Source organism: Tursiops truncatus, chromosome 1 (genome assembly GCF_011762595.2).
Source record: "Tursiops truncatus isolate mTurTru1 chromosome 1, mTurTru1.mat.Y, whole genome shotgun sequence".
Taxonomy (NCBI): Eukaryota; Metazoa; Chordata; class Mammalia; order Artiodactyla; family Delphinidae; genus Tursiops; species Tursiops truncatus.
The window spans coordinates 140116552-140140233 of record NC_047034.1 but is presented as its reverse complement, the minus strand read 5'-3'; the positions used below and the strand labels follow the sequence as shown (position 1 = coordinate 140140233).

The window sequence follows — 23682 nt, the reverse complement described above, 5'->3', positions numbered from 1 at the left end:
GCCTCTTAGAGATTTGCGGTCACAGGTCAGACCCGTTATGGTGGGACTTGGTCTGGCTTCTTTCCTGTCTGTTGGTGACTCAGCCATTGGCCCATAGGATTTGATGAGCCTCTCTGACAAGTCCCAGGACCACAGCAGGTTGGGGGCAGTTGCCTCCCACCCCAGAGCACAGCACCTACACAAATAAACTACAAAATGTGTGGGGTCCAGTGGAATAAAAATGAAAATGCAGGGTCCCTTGTTCAAAAATTATTAAGAATTTCAAGACGGTAATGGCAGAGCATTAAACTGAGCACGGGGCCCTGTGCAAATGCATGGGTGGCACATCCATGAAGCTGGCCCTGAAAAGCACCCTGCATCTTCAGCTCTTCATCGCCCCACCCCAACCTCAGCCCGTCCTACCACATGCCCATGTGGAGGCAGGGCCTGGGAAGCTCCTGGCACACCTGGGAAACACAGGAAGAATTTGGCACCAAGAGAGTTAAAGCCCACTTGGGCTCTGGAGTCTATCAGTTAGTGAAACGCCTACCTTGAACCTTACTGGCTATAAGACTCAGTCTTCCCCCCTCCCTCCTTGGCTCCCTTTGTCAGAGACAGCCCTCTGGGTTTAGTGGATGGTGGTACAAACACCAGACTAGGAGCTGGGAACTTACCATTGCCTTGCTAGACCACTGGAGGCATTTCATGTCCTCTCTGGTGTCAGTTTCTTTACCTATTAAATTAAATGGTTAAATTCAGTATCAAATGAAATGTTTTTTCACTGAGCACTGACCAGGCAAGTTCGCATTATAATAATCATATCATTAAACTAACTACTTATTATTTGCCAGACATCATTACATTACCAGACATATGACACCACTGTACATTTCTCCATTTAATCCCCATGACAATCCGGAGGTATTTTCCAGAACTCTAAAATATAAACTTGACAGGGGTAGTGATTTTTGTCTGCTTTTTTCATTGATGTATCCCCAGCTACTAGAACAATGCCTGGCACACAGTAGGTGCTCAAAAGCTATTTGTGGAACAAATGAATGAGGAAACAGGCTCAGAGAGGCAGCAGTGTGATTTGTCTAAGGTCTTATCATTAGGAAACCCCAGAGACAGGACTCTAATCCTGCCTGGCTCCAAAGTCTAGGCTTATGCTTATTCACCTGACATGTGGGTGTGATTCTCATTTTATAGATGACGAAATAGGCTCAAGTGAATGGGGATCTCTGCTGCCTCTCAAATCCTGTGTTTCTAAGCACACGAGCCCCACTTTGTAGTAATAACATCACTTTGAAAGCTGATGTCATTTGTCCCTTCTGCCTAGGACTCTTCAGGGGTCTAGAGAGTACTCTTCTCTTCTCACAGAAGCAGGGTCAGTGGCAAAGGCACACCAGGCTCAAATCCTGCTCTGCTACATACTCACTGTGACCTTGGGCAAGTTCTCAACTTTTGTGAGCCATAACATCTTCATCTGTAAAATGGGTTCCATACTTCCTAGACCTTTCTCCAAGGATGTCCCCTCCTCCAGGAGGTGCCCTGCACACAGTGGGTCCTTAATAAACGTGGCTGTTATTACCCCACCCCAGAGCAGCTTCAAGGTCAAAGCTTGCTGCCACTGATGGCTAGAGTCCGCTGGGGCCTCCTGGAACCTGATCAGAGGCCACCGGCTTGGGGATAGTAGGGTCAGCTGCTATTCTTGGAGTTGATGGAGCCCAGCCAGGTTTCAAGTTCCCTCAAGGAGCCCTGACCCGGGCGGCTCAGCTGGTCATGTGAGCCGTGAGCTCTGACCTCAGCATGTTCTCCCCGGCCCTCCACATGGCCCAGGCTGGAGAGAACCCTGGGGCAGAGTGTGCTGCAGGGAGACCACATCCTCCTGAAGCTGACCTCAGCCTTTAACTATGTTCATTAGCATCTACTTGGTGCCCAGAAGGGTGCTGTTTGGGGAATCTCCCAGAGACTGCAAAGAATTTTCAACATCTGGATGACAAGCAGGCTTAGACAGAGGAAAGAGGGATTAGGAGACAGGCAGGACTAAATTTTAACCCCAGCTGCACTACTTTCTGGGTCTGTGTGTCTCTTTGCAAGCCACTTTTTCTGTCTGGGCTTCAGTTGTCTGAAAAATGGTGAGAATAAAAACTTCCTTAGAGGGTTGTTGAGAGGATGAGAGCATCTGGCACATAGTAGATGCTCAGTAAATGATCATTATTTAGACTGTGAGCTCCTAAATAATGGGGAACTTGTCAGATTCAGCTATGTCTCCAGTGCCCAACCTAGGGCCCAGCCAAGAGGACACTCTCCGTGTTGGTTGAATGAATAATGAGTTACAGAGGCACTGAATGGCAATGCCTCATGGGGATCCCATCTTTCACCACACTCAAACCCACCCCCACCCCAAACCTCACGTAGAATCAGTCACCTCTGCATCAGCCCTGACAGGTGAGCATCTGCCCTCGGCTTGCACACTCCTATGATGGGAAGTTCACCTCTTCCCATGTCTTTACATTCTGTCAAGTAAAAAGTTCTTCCTTCTATTCAGACCTCTATGAACTGAAGTCTGTCTCCTTGCAGCCTCCATCCACTGGGTCTAGTTTTGCTCTCTGGAGCTGTACAGAGTAAGCCTAGTTCTACTTCCAGAAGAGAGTCCCTCAGCGACTTATTACACAATTAGAATGTTCCAGGCATTGAGCTAAGCACCTCACTTACTTTATCTCATTTAACCCTTTAACCCACTCATTAGCCCTGAAAAGTAAATATTATCCCTACTTCAAAGATGAGAAAAATGAGGCTCAGAGACGTAACGTAACACATTTGTATGTGGCAGAGAAATGATTTAAATCCAGATCCTTCTCCAAAGCACTACCTTTTCAATACTCAATGGACCCACTAGAAAATAAGATTCCCAGAGTCCCTTCCCTTCCCTTTCCTTCAATAAAGATTTATTTAGTACCTTATCTGTGAGGTCCTGATCTAGGCCCTGGGAATAAAGATAAGTCAGACATAATCCATGTGCTTGACACACTTACAGCCTACTCCAAACCATGTGAAAAGAACTAGAGTCAGAAGCACAAGGACTGTCAGAGCATCACAGACGTTGGAAGTCCAGGAGGGCTTCCTGGAGGATGTGACATCTGGGCTGAGTTTTGAAGGGCTATTAGGAGTTGGCCAGGCTTGTCCCAAATAGGGCAAGAAAGCAGGATGTTTTGGTGGAACTACTGTGCAAAGAGCTGAAGCTGTGGAGTCCAGACTGCGTGGGGGACCTGAGGCCAAGAAGCTCAGACTATATACCACTTGATTGGGTGCCTAAGAATCTCCTGGGATTTGCTTATTTAGAATCCTGATTTTCGGGAATTCCCTGGTGGTCCAGTGGTTAAGACTCTGCACTTCCACTGCAGGGGGCCTGGGTCTGATCCCTGCTCAGGGAACTAAGATCCCGCAAGCCACGTGGTGCAGCCAAAAAAAAGAATCCTGATTTTCTTTTAGTACGTCTAAGTGGACGCAAGAATCTCTGTTTTAGGTAGGTGCCCCAAGAGATTGAGGAGTAGGGGGTCACCACTGCTGTAAGGGCCAAAAAGTCTTTGAAGGATTTCAAAGAGGACAGAATTCTTGGTCCCTATCTTTGGAACCTCATAGACTAACCAGGGAGACAAACAGGAAAATAAGTAATTATAATGAGGAGCAAAGACCATTAATTCTTAGAATTTCAAGAAAGATATTCTTAGGATTCCAAGAGGAAAGTGTGGCATACTTGGACTTGTGATTCTTCAGCCATGAGGATATTAATATTGGTTTGCTGGCATTAAGTTACTGAGCATGTACTTTAGGGTGCCAGGGTGGCCCTGTGTTGGGTCCTTTTCCTTCATTGTTTCAAAAACATTCTTTTTTTAAAAGACATCTTCCTGAATAGAATCCAAGAAAGAGTACCGATCCATTCATGTGCCACCTCCGGCTTAGACAGGAGCTGTACTTGGTGAGCAGTTAGTTTCAAAACCAGTACAGTCCTGCAGCTTACACCGGTTTTTGGATGTGCAGAGAGCTTGAGCCTGATTTATCTTGAGGTGGTTGGCTAAGATGCCACTCTGTGCTGTTCATCTCAGCAAGCAGCAACTGTTGGCCTAGCATGTACCCAGGCTCAAGTCCCTGTTCTCCAGGAACTCCACGTCTTGCTGGACGTGGAGACCATAAATACACAAATAACACAACTCGGGGCACTATAGAAAACCTCTATCCTGGCCTGGGGGATGAAGGGAATGCTTCCAGAACCTTAAAAGATGAAAGGCATTCTACTTAAAAGGTAGAAGGGCATTCCAGACAGAGGAACCAGCAAAACAAAAAGCAGGGAAGTAAAAAAACCAGCCTGGGTGTTTTTGTTATTACTTTTTTTTTTTGGCTGGGTGGGGGGTGGCCGTGGGGAGTGACTGGGGGTGGGGGGCGGAGTGCAGAAAGTACAAGCAGTTCGCTGTTGCAGAAGCCTGTTAGGAACAAGATGGGGCTAAATACAGAGGAGGGACTGTATCATGGGGGTGGGGATACGTGTTGGGGAAAGAATTTTGGCCTTTCCCCTTCAGACAGTGGGGAGGCCTGATTTATAAACTGTAACACAATCACCATTCCTCAAGCCTGGGGAGGGGCACCAGCTGGGAATAGTTTCCACTCTGGGCCCCCAGCAGGTGCAAGTCTTCTCAGGGACTCTCTCTCCACTGGGGCAGCAAGAGAAGGGAGGAGGCAAGGCAGGGCCCACCCCAGCCCCTCATCAGGCCTGCCTCCTGCAGCTGTTTGATGCCTGCACACCCCTAGAGAGCTGAGGCCCATCAGCTCCCTGGATGTGAAAAGAATGGCAGCAAAGGCAGCCTGTTTTAGAAGCTAGACTACCTCACAAGCAAACATTGCCACTTGCAGAGAAAACAATTATCTAATTGTAAAATCTGGTCCCATAAAAATCTTTCTAAAGGAACAGCTATCACTCTGTGATAGGAGCTACTATTTAATCTTAACAACCCTAGTAGAAGGCACTGTTATGCCCATGTGAGGGGTGACAAAATTGAGACCCAGAAGGTTGGGTAACTTGCCCAGGATGGCGCAGCCAATAAAAGGCAAAACCCACATTAGTCCTCAGGTTAAGACCTTCAGCCCCAGGAACTGGAGAGTCTGGTGCCCCCAACCTCAATGCAGAATTCAAAATAAGAGATCTAAACTGCAAAACGAATGTCAGGAAGCCAAGGCAGTTTTGATTTTTTTTTTCCCCAGTGATTACTTAATGCTTTTTAAATACATAAAATTATTTTTTAATTTGTATTTTCTCATTCTTTAACACTCGCACTCAGTAATTCTTTGACTAAGGCAGAGTTGCCCACATCGGTAGGGCCTTCGAAGTCTAGGCCTTTTTCCTCTGCCATGCTGCCTCTCACAAAATTTTTCAAGCAATTTCATAAAACTTTGACAAACTAAAGTGTAAAGTATTTCTAAATTTTTTAAAAAATTAGCAAACAGCTCAAAAAAGTTTTTTTGTTCCCCTTGATCTCAAAGGCTCCAAATCAATACGGGTGGCTCCCCTATCCATCCATGTGCCCAGGCTAGAAATCCGGGTTTTTTTTTAACCCCATGCTTGACTCCACCCTCCTCCTACTCCCACAGGCTCTTTAAGCCATTTTCCACACTACAGTGATCTAATTTCCAAATGTCATCATTTCATTCTCCCGCTCAAAACCCCTCAGTGACTGTATGACAACACCCAAATCTCGAGACCCCCCAGCCTCCTCCTCTCTCTCTGGGACTCCTGATTCCCTTTCTCACAGCCCTGAGCACTACACTGAGATTTTAGTGAGAACGCTAACGAGAACACAAACCACTAGTCAATTATGAAACTTCTTCCCCATTGCACCATCCAGCTCAAGCCTGGGATGGAGGAAAAATGTTGGATATAGTTGCCTGCTGCCCAGAAGACAGAGTAATGATCTTGTTTGCTGAGACCAGAGTGTGAAAACCCATTTTCAAACCTTACCTCAAAGGTTGCACAGAAGTGAGAAACTCAACCATGCTGGCTCTTATCAACCTATTCCTTCCCATAGCAACCTGGATATGAAACGGGCTTGGACCCTGCTGGACAATATATTATTAGTCTTTGCATTTAAAAAAAATAAATTTATTTATTTTATTTTTGGCTGCATTGGGTCTTCGTTGCTGCTGCGCGGGCTTTCTCTAGCTGTGGCAAGCAGGGGCTACTCTTCATTGTGGTGCACGGGCTTCTCATTGCAGTGGCTTCTCTTGCTGCGGAACACGGGCTCTAGGTGCGCAGGCTTCAGTAGTTGTGGCATGCGGGCTTAGCTGCTCTGCGGCATGTGGGATCTTCCTGGACCAGGGCTCGAACCCGTGTCCCCTACACTGGCAGGTGGATTCTTAACCACTGTGCCACCAGGGAAGTCCCTGTTTCCACCTTCTGGCTTTTGTGAATGCTGCTATGAACATGGGTGTACAAATACTTCTTGGAGACCCTGCTATAAATTCTTTTGGATATATACCCAAAAGTAGAATTACTAGACCATATGGTAATTCTATGTTTAATTTTTTGAGGAATCGCCATATTGTTTTCCATAGTGGCTGCACCATTTTACATTCCCACCAACAATGTATAAGGCTTTCAATTTCTCCACATCCTCTCCAATACACGTTGCAAAACTGAAAGCCCGAAAACATTGTGATGACAGAAATAATGATCATGTCATCAGCAGGCAAATGACAAGCTCGCCCCCTAGTGTCAAGTAAGGAAGATAACAGAAAAAGCAAACATACTTAAAAGGCACAACCACCACAAAGAACATAATCTCTACCTTACCAAGAATCTGGAGCGAACACTAATAACACAAACTACTAGTCAATCAAAATAGTTTATTCACAGGGACAATTAAAAAGGTTCAGTTCTGAGGGACAAAACGTATCACCAACCCTTGCATACAAATCCCTAGCTGAAGTTACCTTATTAGCTGTGCCAGATGAGTAGCCTGGGGATGTTAATTTTTAACATGTGAATGTCTCCACTAAAGGAAGGTTTATGTTGTATCCTCTTTAGCAACCCTGAAGCATAATGGCCTTTAACTGTTACGTCACACGTAACTCCCAATCTCTGAATTTGCTGAAAGATCTGACTCTAAAGGCAAAAAGGAAGCCCACACCAATGATTAAGTCAGAGGGTGGCAGTCATGACTATTTAACTGTTCTCAGCTCCTTAAACCCGCTATTATGTAAATCAAGATACTTTCTGATTTTTTAAGCCCTCCCAACTAAAATAATGATGCTAATGATGATGATGTCTGATTCTTTCAGGCCCTGTGGCTGCTAATTTTTCCAACTCCCTGCTCTGTCTCTCCTGCCCACCCCTCCAATCTCTATGGCTCACTGGTTTGCTGTTTTTCACAGAGCTGCAAGAGTTTGAGAACCAAAATCCCATCAATGTGGATCACACCAGATAAAGGAATACTGATTGAAGTACACATTTCAGACTACATCCCCGTAGGTGACACTCTGGGGCAATGGGTCTATACAATCAGAGTTATTGATATTAAATCCCAAGTCTTTCTGCTCCAGCAGGTCGACCTCCAAGGGCTGCATCAGAAGTAGGAGGTGCCAGCCTCAGGCTGACTGCTGCCTAGGAGGGCGGCCACACTACCCAAACGTTACAGGCTGGACATTTTTCTGCTGCTCTTTGTGCAGCTGTCGGGCCCGATTTTTTAGCTCTTCAGCCTTAGCTTCGTCCTTATCGACACCATCCCCCAGCTTGTACATGCGGCTGGCATTGGCACAGGCCCAGACATGGCCTAGGTCACAGGCTTTCATTGAGTATTTGCATGCCAGGCCCATGTCCTTGGGAAAGCCGGGGGCGCCCTGAAGGAACATGGTACTGAGGTTGAAGCAGCTAGAGGCATAGCTGCCATCACAGGCCCTTGTGTAGTAGTCTCTGGCCCTCTCCAGATCGGGCTGGCCATCCTCATTGACCTGTCCATCATGTGCCAGGAGACCAACGTTGTGGCATGCCTCCAAGGACTTCTTTCCCGGCTTCTCACATGCCATCAGAAAGCAGCTGGAGGCAGCTTTCAGATCCTGGGTTAGTCCACCTGGGAGGAAGGAAAAAAAAGTCACCCTAAGCCAGGGCAGAACCTGAATGTCTCAGGCCAAAGTCAGGGAGCAATTCCTGAATATAGTTTATAAACTTTGAGCTAAGGCAGCACGAAAAGAAGATGGCCTGGTATACTGCACAGACTTTCCAGCTTTTTTAGCCATGGAATCTTCTGTTCAAATGGTATCTTATAAGGAAGCTTAAACAGGTAAAAAGGGTGAAATGATAATATCTACCTCTGGGGGTAACAGCAAGATCATAGCATCTTATAAGCACTTCATTAAACGCTTAATTTTAATATATACTGAATGTGTATTATTTGCCAATTAATATGCTAGGTTCTAAGGAACAGATGCTGTCCCTGCCTTTGTGAATCCTGTGGTCTAATGAGACAGACATTAAACAAGCACACAAGTAAATGTATGATTGTAAGTGTGACAAGCATATGGAGAAAAAGTACAGAATGCTATGAGAATGTATCAGGGCTCTGAACTAGGAGGCAAGGTCAAGGAAAGCTTCCCCAGGGACTTCCCTGGTGGCGTAGTGGTTAAGAATCCGCCTGCCAATGCAGGGGACACTGGCTTGAGCCCTGGTCTGGAAAGATCCCACATGCCTCAGAGCAACTAAGCTCATGTGCCACAACTACTGAGCCTGTGCTCTAGAGCCCGCGAGCCACAATTACTGAGCCCGTGAGCCGCAACTACTGAAGCCCGCGTGCCTAGAGCCCGTGCTCCGCAACAAGAGAAGCCACTGCAATGAGAAGCCCGCGCACCGCAATGAAGAGTAGCCCCCGCTCACCACAACTAGAGAAAGCCTGGGTGCAGCAATGAAGACCCAATGCAGCCAAAACTAAATAAAATAAAATAAAATTTAATTTAAAAAAAGGAAAGCTTCCCCAAAGAAGGGACATTTGAGCTGTGATATAATGGAAAAAAGAAGGAAAAGAAAATAAAATATGTAGTGGAGAAAAAAAAAAGAAAAGAAAAAGGCAAAGAAAATTGTTCCAGGCAGCAGGAATAGGATACAAAGAGAAAAGGAGCCCATGTGGCTAGAACCCAGAAATCTCTAAGGAAGGGAGGCTGGAGGGCAGGCAGGGGCCAGATCATGGAGTGTCTGATGGGTCTCCTTAAGGACCTTGCACTTAATCCTAGGAGCAATGGGAAACTGCTAATGGATCCTTTTAAGGAGAGGTGGTGACAGGGCTCACTTTTTTCTTTGTTTTGTTTTTTAATGGAACATTTCAAATCTCCATTCTCAAAAAGAGAAACATTTTAAGTATCTCAATGTTTAGTTTTTAAAGTCATTCCAAACATACCACCTAGAAATAACCATCATTATCATTAAGAGGACACCATGCCAGTCATCTTCATAGCATGTGTTCAAATTAAATGTCAGCTGGCTGAATGGACAGCTAGACAGAAGCAGAGTTGACCCTTGAATGATATGAGGGTTAGGGGCGCCCACACAACCAAAAATCCAAGAATAACTTAAGAGTCAGCCCTCCCTAAATGTGGCTCCTCCACATTGGCAGACTCAACCAGCAGAGGACTGTGTAGTACTACTATAGTATTAATTATTGAAAAAAAAATACCTGTAAGTGGACCTGCATATTTCAAACCCATGTTGTTCAAGGATCAGGTGTATTCTGAAAAACTGGATTACCCGTGCTACTTATAAATAAAAAATTTAACTTTGATTTTACTTGTATTTATCGTTAAGACAACCAAACTGAAGTGAAACTGAAGAAACTGCTAACTTCAAATGAATATTTCAACAGAGAAATTTCCTAAATGAGCCCCTAGAGTTACAGATTATTAAAAGGTTAGCATCACTGTTTTTTTTTTTTTTTTAACCAAATTTCAGACAGTATTGACTCATGAGGATGTTGTCACCTCACACTTCTCCCTACCTCTCTTGCCCTGCCTTCTATTTTTTGTTAGATATGTTATTTCAACTTCGGGAGACACAGAGCACAGTGGTTACCAAAGCCTGGGCTCTGCAGCCAGAAAACCTAGGCGCCAGTTCTGGCTCCATTACTTGCTGGCAGTGTGAGCTTAGACAAGTTACTTAAACTCTACAAAGCCTCAGCTTTCCTCATCTGTAAAATAAGGACAATAGTATCTACTTCATATTCTGGAAGCTTAAATGTGTCATTACAAAGAGCCTAGTACGTAATAAGTGCTCAGTAAATGCTGTGGCATTTTTATGCCATAAAGGTTTATATTATTTACATTCTATTCAGTTACCCTAATTAGCCCAACATTCATTCTAAATGGGATTCTGCTCATCACCAGTCTTTTCATCAGAGCTCCTCCATTTCTGAATTATTTCTCTTGATTCACCTACTTACTGATTATCAGATAGATTTTTCTAGAAAAGCGTACAGCTTCTACAGCCTCTGAGTTCTTTCAGTTTTGAGAATGCATTCTTGCCACCTTTCTATTTAAACAGTATATAATTAGGTCTTGCTTTTATATCCAGCCTGATAAACCTACGCCTTTTACTGGAGTGTTTACTTAGATTTAATGCAATTCTTGATATAGCTGGGTTTAAGTCTACAACCTTATTTGTTTCCCATTTGTCCCAAATGTTTTTTGTTCCTTTTTTCCCTTTCTTACAATTCTTTTGAATTGTATATTTCTAATAGTCCATTTCATTCTCATCATTGGCTTTTTAGTAATACTTCTTTTATCAGTGGTTTACCTAGTGAAAATACTATGTATACTTAATCACAATCTACCAAGAATTAATATTACAGCACTTCACATATAATGTAAGAACCTTACAATAGTACACTTTCATTTACCACATTTCTATCCTTTGTACTACTGCTGTCATGTTTTACTTCTAAATATATTACTTATTTGTTTGACTTCTATATAGTGTAAGCCCCATAACATATAACTATTATTTTTTTAAGTCAAGCATTTTTTTTTTTTTTTTTTTTTGCAGTATGCAGGCCTCTCCTGTTGCGGAGCACAGGCTCCGGATGTGCAGGCTCAGCGGCCATGGCTCACAGGCCCAGCCGCTCTGTGGCATGTGGGATCTTCCCAGACCGGGGCACAAACCTGTGTCCCCTGCATCGGCAGGCGGACTCTCAACCACTGCGCCACCAGGGAAGCCCATAACTATTATTTTTGCTTCAGTTTTTTAAAGACATTAAGAAATGAGGAAAAAATTCTTACATTTACATGTATATTCCAGTGTGCTTTCTTCTTTTGTATGGATCCTAGTGTCCACCTTTTTATCATTTTCCTTCTACCCAAACAACTTTTCTTAACTTTTCTTGTAGTGTAGGTCTGCCAGTGACTCATTCACTCAGCTTTTGTTTATCTGAAAATGAATTTATTTCATTTATTTATTTATCTTTTTGGCTGTGCCATGCAGCTTGTGGGATTTAGTTCCCTGACTGGGGACTGAACCTGGGCCCTCGGCAGTGAGAGCGTGGAGTCCTAACCCTTGGACTGTCAGGGAATTCCCCATCTTCATTTTAAAAAATATTTTCAGGGGTGGGATAGGGAGGGTGGGAGGGAGGGAGACGCAAGAGGGAAGAGATATGGAAACATATGTATATGTATAACTGATTCACTTCGTTATAAAGCAAAAACTAACACACCATTGTAAGGCAATTATACTCCAATAAAGATGTAAAAAAAATATTTTCAATAAAGTAGAATTCAAGTTTGACAGTTTTTTTCTTTCAGCATTTAAAAGATATCCTTTTGTCTTCTGGCTTATATTACTTCTGATGAGAAGTCAGTGATTATTCTCACCAATGTTCCCCTCAATGTGTCTTTTTCTCTGACTGCTTTTAAGATTTTCTCTTTACCTTTGGCTTTCAGCAAATGGTGATAATGTGTCTAGGTATGATTTCATTGGTTATCCTGTTTGGATCCAGTAAGCTTCATGGATCTGTGGAGTGATATTTTTCATCAAATTTGGAAATTTTATACTGTTATTTCTTCAAATACTTTTTTCTGCCCCAATCTCTTCTCTTTCTGGACTCCAATATACGTTATGTTAGATTAAAGGATAGTGAACCCCACAGGATGAGGCTCTGTGTTTTGCTTTTTCTCTCTCAGTGCTTCAGTTTACATAACATCTTCAATCCTGTCTTCAAGTTCACCGATCTTTCAAATTCACTGATTATTTCCTTCTGATGTGTCCAATTTGCTATTAAGCCTGTCCAGTGAATTTTTCATTTCAAATATTATGTTTTTCAATTGCAGGATTTCATTTGGTTCTTTTAATAGTTTCAATTTCTGTGATGAGACTTCCCATCTGTTCATTCATTGTGTCCATCTTTTATTTAAACCCTTTAATAAATTTATTTTCCTTGTTTAAAAATATTTGACTGCTAATTCCAACATCCCTGTCACATCTGGGTCTGTTTCTATTGACTGCTTTTTTTCTGTTTAGCAATTTCTTACTTTATGCTGGACATTGTAGATGCTACTTTGTTCACTCTGGTTTGTTGTATTCATTTAAAGACTGTTATACTCTGGTTTCTCTTCAGATCACATAAATCTTTCACCTTTTACTAAAAACTGTTGAGTTTTGTTCTCACAAGTAACTAATTCACTGGTGAATCAGCCTGATCCTTTTGAGGCTTGTTTCTAAGTTTTGGAACCTTTCTGCAGTCTGTATTCAATGAGATCTCTCCACTCTGGCTGGTGGAATTCAAACAACTCCCAACACTGTGAAACCTCTGGAGTCTCTTTTCAGTTCACACCTCCCCAGTAGCTTTTCACTGCAAGGTCTCTCAGAGTCTCCTCCTATGCATGTGCAGCTTAACACTGAGCCAAAGACTTAAGAGCACCCCTGTGTGGCTATCTGGAGCTCCTTCTCTGTGTAGCTCCTTCTTCTCTGGTATCCTGTCCTGCAAACTCTGGCAGCCTCAGTGGCCAGAAACTCTGACCTCTGCCTCATCAGTTCAGCAAGACTATCATACTCTACTTGGCTTCCACCTCTTTGTGCCTAGTCTGAAAAGTACCTCCAGGCAAAAAGCCAAAGCAATCATTCATGGGGCTCATCCTGTGTGTTTCCCTTTTCTCAGGGATCACTGTACTGCACTGCCTATTTTCCAATGTCTGAAAATAGTTGCTTCATATATTTTATTGAATCCATGGTTTATATCCTTAAAAGTTCATTTTAGTTGCCTTATGGAAAGATTAGATACCTGCATTAATGAAGCAGGAGACGAAGGTGGCTTGGATAAATATGGTAGCAGGAAAGGGAGAGACAGGACAGATCTGAAACATATTTTAGAGCTAAACTGGCCACAAGCTACTAGGTAGGGAGAGATACCACTTGCTAAACTGGAAGACAAAAGGGGTGCAATATGTGGGAGGAAAAGAAAACAATTAAGATTTCTATATTGGATTTGTTAAGTTTGCAATGCCTGTAAGAACTCCAAGTCAAATTTTCCAGTAAACGAACAGTCAACTATATGCAGTCTGGAGTGGTTTTGCCTAGAGATAAAGGTTTGTTTGCAGTTATCATCACTAACTTATTCACTGCCACATCCTAGAGACCACCACTATTAATTTTTGGTGGATTTCCTCCTACTACCTTTTCAATGTAGTTTGGTCTTGTTTTTACATGTTGTAATCATGTGTTTGTTCTTCACTCCCCATTAGAAACCCATCTTCATATGTTTTATTAAGAATATTTCATCAAAGAGATGTATCAGAATTACTTTCCACTTCCTTTTAAATGGCTTCACAAAAATAGTTCAAAGCTGATTTCACTGATGAAAACACCTGGGCAAAATACCTTGGGACACTCTAAGTGTCCAATCCAAGGTAACTTCTGCAGCAACCAACACAAACCAGACCTGTTCACACTGACAGAATGTTTTACAATTTAACAAAGCAGTCACGTGTGAGTTCATTTGATGCTTAGAAAAATCCTATGAATAAGGTGTGAGCTGACCTTATTACTCCAGTCTTGTCACTGAGGTATTTGTAGCTCAGGGAAGGAAAATGCCTTGCCTGATACCACACTGTCCATTAGTGCTCAGGATGAAAAGTGACCTCCCACTCTTCCCCCCTGCCCCAAGCTATCCTTGATAAAAGGAGAGTTATTAACCAGTCTTTGTCAAGAAAGGACACTGGGTGTGTTTTCAGAACAGAGGGCAAATTCTTAGGCTCAGAACTAGGCAGGGGGGTCAACAGTATTGGCTTTTAGAAATGGCAGGGCCCAAGGTCTCCTAATAACAATCCAAAAGAGTCTTGAGTAGCAAAGATCAGCTAATGGGATCTCCTGTGACAACACCCGACCTCGAGGAAATTATTTAACAACGTCAGCTTAACAGAGGATTAAGTATTATTCTCTAAACACTCTTGTGTTCTTTCACCTGCTTACCTGCTCTCTATTCTGAAGAGAAGACATAACTCTATTCTACCTCCAGCAAATAGAATCTGCTCTGTCCTTTAAGAACCAGTTTCAATGCCTCCTCCTCTCAGCACCCCCTGATGACAACATGCTCCCAGAACTGAACCCCAAAAGTACTTTACATGTCTCTCTATAAAGATACTTATCGGGGCTTCCCTGGTGGCGCAGTGGTTGAGAGTCCGCCTGCTGATGTGGGGGACGCTGGTTTGTGTCCCGATCTGGGAGGATCCCACATGCCGCGGAGCGGCTGGGCTCGTGGGCCGTGGCTGCTGGGCCTGCACGTCCAGAGCCTATGCTCCGTGGCGGGAGAGGCCACAGCGGTGAGAGGCCCGTGTACCGCAACAACAACAATAACAACAACAAAAAGATACTTATCAAGCTCTCCCAGGTTAACAGGTATTAGTATAAATACTTCTTCCCTGGGGAGGGGGTAAAAAAAAAGATTTCTTCCCCCACACTGGTCCATCTTTGCTTCACTGTACAGAGTAAATACTAAAAATTTGCTCAACAAAGGAGCACTTAAGAAAGAAAAAAGTCTCAGTGCACAACCATTAATCATATAAGTTTGTCAAAGAGAAGGGAAAATAATTTCACAACCTCCACAACCTCTTTTGTTCTCCTTAATTCAATAAGGAACTAAAAGTCCCTGTGGAAAATGTAGTAAAATATGATATAAAGGCAAAAGGAACCCAAAACTTTACCAAGACACAAATTCAGAGACTAAACAACTGGGAACATTTTTATTTTTGCACAGTATATTATATAGCTGAGTTCACATCATACGTAACTTTGTGTTCCGCTTTCTTCACTGAACATTGTATCATAAACCTTTCCTGATGTCAACAAAAATTATTTTAAAATATTATTTTTTTCTTTTTTCACATCCTTATTGGAGTATAATTGCTTTACAATGTTGTGTTGGTTTCTGCTGTACAACAAAGTGAATCAGCTATACATATACATATATCCCCATACGCCCTCCCTCTTAAGCCTCCCTCCCACCCTCCCTATCCCACGCCTCTAGGCTGTCACGAAGCATCAAGTTGATCTCCTTGTGCTATGCAGCAGCTTCCCACAAGCCATTCATTTTACATTTGGTTGTGTACATATGTCAATGCTACTCTCTCACTTCATCCCAGCTTCCCCTTTCCCACTGTGTCCTCAAGTCCATTCTCTAGGTCTGCGTCTTTATTCCTGTCCTGCCACTAGGTTCAACAGTACCACGTTGTAGATTCCATATATATGTGTTAGCATACGGTATTTGTTTTGCTCTGACTTACTTCACTCTGTATGACAGATTCTGGGTCCATCCACCTCACTGAAAATAACTCAATTTCATTCCTTTTTATGGCTGAGTAATATTCCATTGTATGTATGTGCCACATCTTCTTTATCCATTCATCTGTTGATGGACATTTTGGTTGCTTCCATGTCCTGGCTGTTGTAAACAGTGCTGCAATGAACATCATGGTATATGTCTCTCTCTCTTTTTTTTTTTCTTCTGCGGTACGGGGGCCTCTCACTCTGTGGCCTCTCCCATTGCGGAGCACAGGCTCCGGACACGCAGGCTCAGCAGCCGTGGCTCACGGGCCTAGCTGCTCTGCAGCATGTGGGATCCTCCTGGACCGGGGCACGAACCCACGTCCCCTGCATCGGCAGGCGGACTCCCAACCACTGCGCCACCAGGGAAGCCCATGTCTCTTTTTGAATTATGGTTTTCTCAAGGTATATGCCCAGTAGTGGGATTGCTGGGTCATATGGTAGTTCTATTTTTAGTTTTTTAAGGGACCTCCATACTGTTCTCTATAGTGGCTGTTATCAATTTACATTCCCACCAACAGTGCAAGAGGGTTCCCTTTTCTCCACACCCTCTCCAGCATTTATTGTTTCTAGATTTTTTGATGATGGCCATTCTGACCAGTGTGAGGTGATACCTCACTGTGGTTTTGATCTGCATTTCTCTAATGATTAGTGATGTTGAGCATATTTTCATGTGTTTGTTGGCAATCTGTATATCCTCTTTGGAGAAATGTCTATTTAGGCCTTCTGCCCATTTTTGGATTGGATTGTTTGCTTTTTTGATATTGAGCTGCATGAGCTGCTTGTATATTTTGGAGATTAATCCTTTGTTGGTCGTTTTGTTTGCAAATATTTTCTCCCATTCTGAGGGTTGTCTTTTCTTCTTGTTTATGGTTTCCTTTGCTGTGCAAAAACTTTTAACTTTCATTAGGTCCTATTTGTTTATTTTTGCTTTTATTTCCCTTACTCTAGGAGGTGGGTCAAAAAGGATCTCGCTGTGATTTATGTCAGCAGAGTGTTCTGCTTATGTAGAAACATTATTTATTTATTTATTTATTTATTAAATAAATAAATAAATTTATTTATTTAAAAAATATATTTATTTATTTTCGGCTGCATTGGTTCTTCATTGCTGCACACAGGCTCTCTCTAGTTGTGGCGAGTAGGGGCTACTCTTTGTTGAGGTGCGTGGGCTTCTCAACGCGGTGGCTTCTCTTGTTGCGGAGCACAGGCTCTAGGCGTGCAGGTTCAGTAGTTGTGGCACGCGGGCTCAGCAGTTGTGGCTTGCAGGCTCTAGAGCACAGGCTCAGTAGTTGTGGTACACAGGCTTAGTTGCTCCACAGCATGTGGGATCTTCCCAGACCAGGGCTCGAACCTGTGTCCCCTGCATCAGCAGGAAGATTCTTAACCACTGCGCCACAAGGGAAGTCCCAAAACATTATTTTTTAATGGGCTAAATAACATTCCAGCTGCTGGAAGTAACATTATTTATTTAACTAAACTGCTACTGTTGGCACATAGATTTTTTTTTTTTGTGGTATGTGGGCCTCTCACTGTTGTGGCCTCTCCCATCGCGGAGCACAGGCTCCGGACGCGCAGGCTCAGCGGCCATGGCTCACGGGCCCAGCCGCTCTGCAGCATGTGGGATCTTCCCGGACCGGGGCACGAACTTGTGTCCCCTGCATCGGCAGGTGGACTCCCAACCACTGCGCCACCAGGGAAGCCCAGATTTTTTAAAAAAATAATTAATATAATGCAGTTATATATTACTTATAAATTATAAATTAATGAAAATAAAATTCTGCCAGATAGATAATGCTCGGGTGAGAATCTTTGCATATAATCTTTATTTGCATTTCCAGTTATTTCCTTAGGAAAAGATACTAGGAGAGTTACTAGGCCAAAGAAATGCTCCTCTGTTCAAGCAAGGGAACCTGATATTCCTATTAATGCTAAACTTCCTTCAACTTTGAGACTACCATAGACCCCATGTCCCATGTGAAGGGAGAAATAGCCCACACAGCTCCAGAGATTTTAAAAGACATCCTCTTGATCAAACTTTCACTGAACATCCTTCTAACCAGGCTTCACTGGGTACTGGGAACAAGGGATCATCCTCAAGGAGCTCATGATCTAGTGAGCAAAAAAAGAATTGCCTGTCTAAGGTCATATTCCCTATTTGTGGTGGTTTTAAAATATGCCCATAAATTCTTTTTTTTAAATTTATTTAATTCATTTATTTAAATAAATTTATTTTTGGCTGCGTTGGGTCTTCGTTGCTGTGCACGGGCTTTCTCTAGTTGTGGTGGCGAGCAGGGGCTACTCTTCGTTGTGGCATGCAGGCCTCTCATTGCGGTGGCTTCTCTTGCTGCGGAACATGGGATCTAGTCGTGTGGGCTTCAGTAGTTGTGGCACACAGGTTCAGTAGTTGTGGCATGCAGGTTCAATAGTTGTAGCTCACAGGCTCTAGAGCACAGGCTCAGTAGTTGTGGAGCAAGGCTTAGTTGCTCCACAGCACGTGGGATCTTCCTGGACCAGGGCTTGAACCCGTGTCCCCTGCACTGGCAGGCAGATTCTTAACCACTGCGCCACCAGGGAAGTCCCAGCCCATAAATTCTTGATATTCCTTCTTTCAACAGGTGGAATTTAAGTTTTCTCCAATTAGTGTAAGCTAAACTTACTGACTCATTTCTAATAAACAGAGTGGAATAGAAATGAAAAGTGTGTGACTTCCAAGGGTATAGTATAAAAGACACTGTGGATTCCATCTTGCTCCCTCTTTGGATCACTCACTCTGGAGGAAGCCAGATGCCATGTCACCAGGACATACAAGTAGCCCATGAAGAGATCCATGTGACAAGGAACTGAGGTCTCCTGACAACAGCTGGCAAGGAACAGAAGCTTTCACCAACAGCCGTGTAACTGAGCCAGCTTAGGATTGGAAACTCTGGTTCCAGTCAAATCGTCAAAGGACTACAGCCCTGGCTCCCTGGCTAATGTCTTGACTGCAACCTCACTGAGAGACCCTGAGGCACACAGCTCAGCCACTCCCAAATTCCTGACCCACAGAAACTATGTGAAATGATAGGTTTGTTGGGATAATTTGTTATTTAGCAATAGATAACTTAAACACTACTGAATACCAACTGCAATTAGGTCATGAGGAGAAAAGCAGATGGAAAGGAATTAATTATTGGTCCCTTCCTCTGTGCCAGGCACATGCTGATGCCTTTACCTACACCACCTTATTTAATCCTCACAACAAACCTGTGAAGCAAGTACTATTTTTTTCTCCATTTTACAGGTGATATAACTGACGCACAGAGTTAATGTGACCGGCTCAAGGTCCCACTACTTGCAAACAGCATTCCTTAAGGTCTGCCTGACTTGAAAGGCTGTGCTCGTCCCTCCATCACTTTGCTAAACTCTTGACTCCAAATTTTCCTACAACATGCTTCCCCAATGCCTGTGAGGACCCTTCTGTAAAGAGGGCTCAGTATGAGCCTCAGGACGTGATGTCAGCACTACCATCAATGATAAGGACCAAAGAAAGCAGGCCCCTCCTTACCTTTCCCAGTCACATAATAGGCCCCCAGTTTGTAGCAGCTATCACTGTGTTTGTTCTCTTCACAGTTGAACTTCAACACCTTGGCAGCCTCATCAAAATTCTTCTGGATCCCTTCCAAATAGTCCACCAGCCGATAGCAACCTGTGAAGAAAGGGCAAAAGCCGCTGTTCAAGTCTGGGGCAGTGGGGAGGGTCTAGGTGTGGCAGGCCAGATGTGCCTTTTATTGAGGACCAGCCTCTCTCCTAAAGAGTGCAGGTAGTGTTCAGCCACTCCTACAAATGGCACTGTCCGCCCTCAGCCTAGGACTGAGCAATGTACAGACTGTGGAGACCTTGGCCCCACACTGGCTCCACCACTCACCGGCCCTCTGTTCCGCCCAAAGATGCACTGGCTTCTATAATGAAACTCTGCTAGCTTTGGAACTTCTCAGGAAGCTCAGCAGTAAAACAGTGAGAACCAACAGGGTCCATGGGCTGGTCTTCATAGCTGCAAGAAAGGGATGCTTTGATGACTATACCTTAATCCTTGGCCAGGCTGGGTACATTAAGAAGAAAGAGTCGAAATGGCAGCTACCAAAGGAGTTGGAAGTAGACTCCCTCTCCTTGGCAGTCTCTGGTCCCTCCTTAACATCTCTCTCCTCTGTCCCTTTTTTTTCATCCACAATAACACCCATCTCTTGTTCATTTTCATTCAACGAATATTTGAGCATCTATCTGCATCAATGTACAAGGCACTGCTTTAGTTGCTGGGAATACAGTCACTTGCCTGCCTAAAAATTACATTGTAGAGGAGGAAATACAATAAATAAGTAAATAGGTTAGCAAGATGCATTCAAATCTTAATAAACAAATATGACTGAACTATAACAGGATGATAAGATAGTTCGTTGTGCATGTTGGGGGAATGGTTAACACAGACTGGGCAAGATCAGGGAGGGCCTTATTGGGGACTTCGATGCGTGAGCTGAGATGTGAATAACATGAATGAACTAGCTATTTAAAGACAATGAAATGGGAAGGAGGCAGAAAGTCTCAGGCACAAGGAACAGTAAATAAAAAGACCCAAAAGAGGGAATAAGCTTGGCACAAATAAGGTATAATGTGGCTGGATCCAGGAAGAAAGAGGCAGGAAGTGAGGAGAAGGTAGGGACCAATCACAGGGCCTTGTAGAAGATAGGAAGAAATTGGGATTTTACTCCAAGTCAATGGCAAACCACTGGAGGGTTTTAAGAAGGGAAGCAATATGATTCGATTTGTTTTTTTTTTTTTTTTTTTTTTTTTTTTTTGCTGTACGCGGGCCTGTCACTGTTGTGGCCTCTCCCATTGTGGAGTACAGGCTCTGGACGCGCAGGCTCAGCGGCCATGGCTCACGGGCTCAGCGGCCATGGCTCACGGGCCCAGCCGCTCCTCGGCATGTGGGATCTTCCCGGACTGGGGCACGAACACGTGTCCCCTGCATCGGCAGGCGGATCCTGAACCACTGCGCCACCAGGGAAGCCCCCGATTTGCATTTTTAAAAGGTCATTCTAATATATATGTTTGTATGTGTCTGGATGAATATGGAGGAAGTTAAGTGTGAAGGGACACACTCCAACACTGATAATAACAAAAATGTGTTATTTTGTCATTTAAAAAACTAATAAACATTTAAAATAACAAAATAAAAATTTAAACATCAGTCTGTGAGTTGAGAATAGATCTTAAGGGAGTGACGGTGCAAATGGAGAGCCAAGTTAGAAGGCTATTTCAGTAATCCAGGTGAGAAATGATGATTTTGAAGACTAATATAGAAGTAGCTATAGTAACTACAGCCTCCTCTCAGGCTCTCCTTCTAAAGTGCCGCAGCCTGCCCTTCTTATATGCCCACCCTCCCCTACTTCACTGCTCCGTACATCTCCAGAGTACAAAAGCATGTATGGCTCTCCACTGCCTACAGAATAAAGTCTAAATGCCTTTCCGTAGCATTCAAGGTCTGAAACACTCCATAAACAAGACGAAAAGACAACCCTCAGAATGGGAGAAAATATTTGCAAATGAAGCAACTGACAAAGCATTAATCTCCAAAATTTACAAGCAGCTCATGCAGCTCAATATCAAAAAAACAAACAACCCAATCCAAAAATGGGCAGAAGACCTAAACAGACATTTCTCCAAAGAAGATATACAGATTGCCAACAAAAACATGAAAGGATGCTCAACATCACTAATCATTAGAGAAATGCAAATCAAAACTACAATGAGGCATCACCTCACACCAGTCAGAATGGCCATCATCAAAAAATCTAGAAACAATAAATGCTGGAGAGGGTGTGGAGAAAAGGGAACCCTCTTGCACTGTTGGTGGGAATGTAAATTGATACAGCCACTATGGAGAACAGTATGGAGGTTCCTTAGAAAACTAAACATAGAACTACCATATGACCCAGCAATCCCACTACTGGGCATATACCCTGAGAAAACCATAATTCAGAAAGAGTCATGTACCACAATGTTCATTGCAGCTCTATTTACAATAGCCAGGACATGGAAGCAACCTAAGTGTCCATCGACAGATGAATGGATAAAGAAGATGTGGCTCATATATACAATGGAATATTACTCAGCCATAAAAAGAAACGATATTGAGTTATTTGTAGTGAGGTGGATGGACCTAGAGTCTGTCATACAGAGTGAAGTAAGTCAGAAAGAGAAAAACAAATACCGTATGCTAACACATGTATATGGAATCTTAGAAAAAAAAAATGGTGCTGAAGAACCTAGGGGCAAGACAGGAATAAAGACACAGATGTAGAGAATGGACTTGAGGACATGGGGAGGGGGAAGGGTAAGCTGGGATGAAGTGAGAGACTGGCATGGACTTATATACACTACCAAATGTAAAAGAGCTAGCGGGAAGCAGCCTCATAGCACAGGGAGATCAGCTGGGTGCTTTGTGACCACCTAGAGGGGTGGGATAGGGAGGGTGGGAGGGAGACGCAAGGGGGAGGAGATGTGGGGGATATATGTGTATGTATAGCTGATTCACTTTGTTATAAAGCAGAAACTAACACACCATTGTAAAGCAATTACACTCCAATAAAGATGTTAAAAAAAAAAAAAAGGTCTGACACACTGTGGCCCAGGGTCCCCGTCAATCTTATTTCTGACTACATTCTGACTTCAACCTTTCAAAAGAGCATTTTCTTCTCTTCCTCTGCTCCATTTTATCAACACTACTTGCCTATCCCTCCTGACCTCTTCCAGAAGTCTTCCCCAACCATTCTGCTCCTCAGTGACTCCAACTCCTGTGAAATCTCCCTACACTCAGGGCATAGACCAGCCCTCAAAGAACAGCCCTGGGTTAATTTTAAGCCATCTTACACTGCAGAGCAACTCTGTGTAGTTGGTCAGCTTCAAGCTAGACTGCAAGCTATTTGAAGGTAGGGCCAGTGCCATTTTTTCCCCCTTTATAGAAATGAAGTAAGAAGAAGAAAACCACCCAAAGGTACTGGCTGCTCTGGGTGGCCCCTTCTGGACATCACCATCCACCCACACACTGAAGTCAACTCAATGTTCCCAGAACACACGGGGCACATTCACGCCTCAGAGCCTTTTCACTAGCTGTTACCTCTGCCTGGCATGATTCTCCCTTACCTTCTTCAACACTGTTCAAATGCCACTCTCCCAATGATTCTCCCTGACGTCTCAATTTAAAATTGCCCTCCTGAACTCCTGATAACTCTCAGTCAGTTCTTCTTCCCATTGCACTTACTACCTTCTAACATAATATCTCATTTATTTTCTTATGTTTCTTGTCCAGTACCCCCTACTAGAATGTAAGCTCCACGAGGACAGGACGTTTTATCAGTTCACTGATGTAGCCCCAGTCCCTCTACTCCAAACGCCCGCGCGCTTCTCTTCCTTCCAGCCGGGCCTCCAGGCTCGGTGCCGGCGGAGTAAGCCCCGGCTGCGAGCCCCGCAAGTCACGTGGAACCCATCCTGCCCCTCCCCAACACACAAAGAGCCGTCCACGTCCTACAGACCCCGCGTGTCCGGCCCGCGGCTCGTTCCAGATCCTCTCAGAGGTCGCTCGCGCGACCCGTCCAGCCCCCCGCCCCTGCGCACCGAGCCCTCACGTGTCCTTAAGGCCGTGCAGGCGGCGCTCACCGTCCGGGTTCTTCTCGCGGTAACACTGGTAGTTGCACTCCACCTCCATGTTCTCCAGAAAGGACTTCACCTGCTCCTCGTCCTGGAAGTCCACCACGCCCGCCATCGCTCTTGCTCGCCCAGCCAAAATCACCCAGCCACTCTGCCCCTGGCCACGCCGCCCGCCCCCCCCA

The 23682-nt window shown here is 44.0% G+C and overlaps 1 protein-coding gene across 1 annotated transcript; it reads right to left on the bottom strand.

The window, feature by feature from the left end:
* Positions 1–6859: 6859 nt before the first annotated feature.
* COA7 (cytochrome c oxidase assembly factor 7) lies at positions 6860–23682 on the bottom strand. The gene is made up of 3 exons (XM_019937789.3): positions 23510–23682; positions 19365–19505; positions 6860–8099 (listed from the first exon to the last, which is right to left on the bottom strand). Exons 1-3 carry the CDS (start codon positions 23613–23615, stop codon positions 7651–7653), a joined length of 696 nt encoding a protein of 231 aa, XP_019793348.1. The 5' UTR covers positions 23616–23682; the 3' UTR covers positions 6860–7650.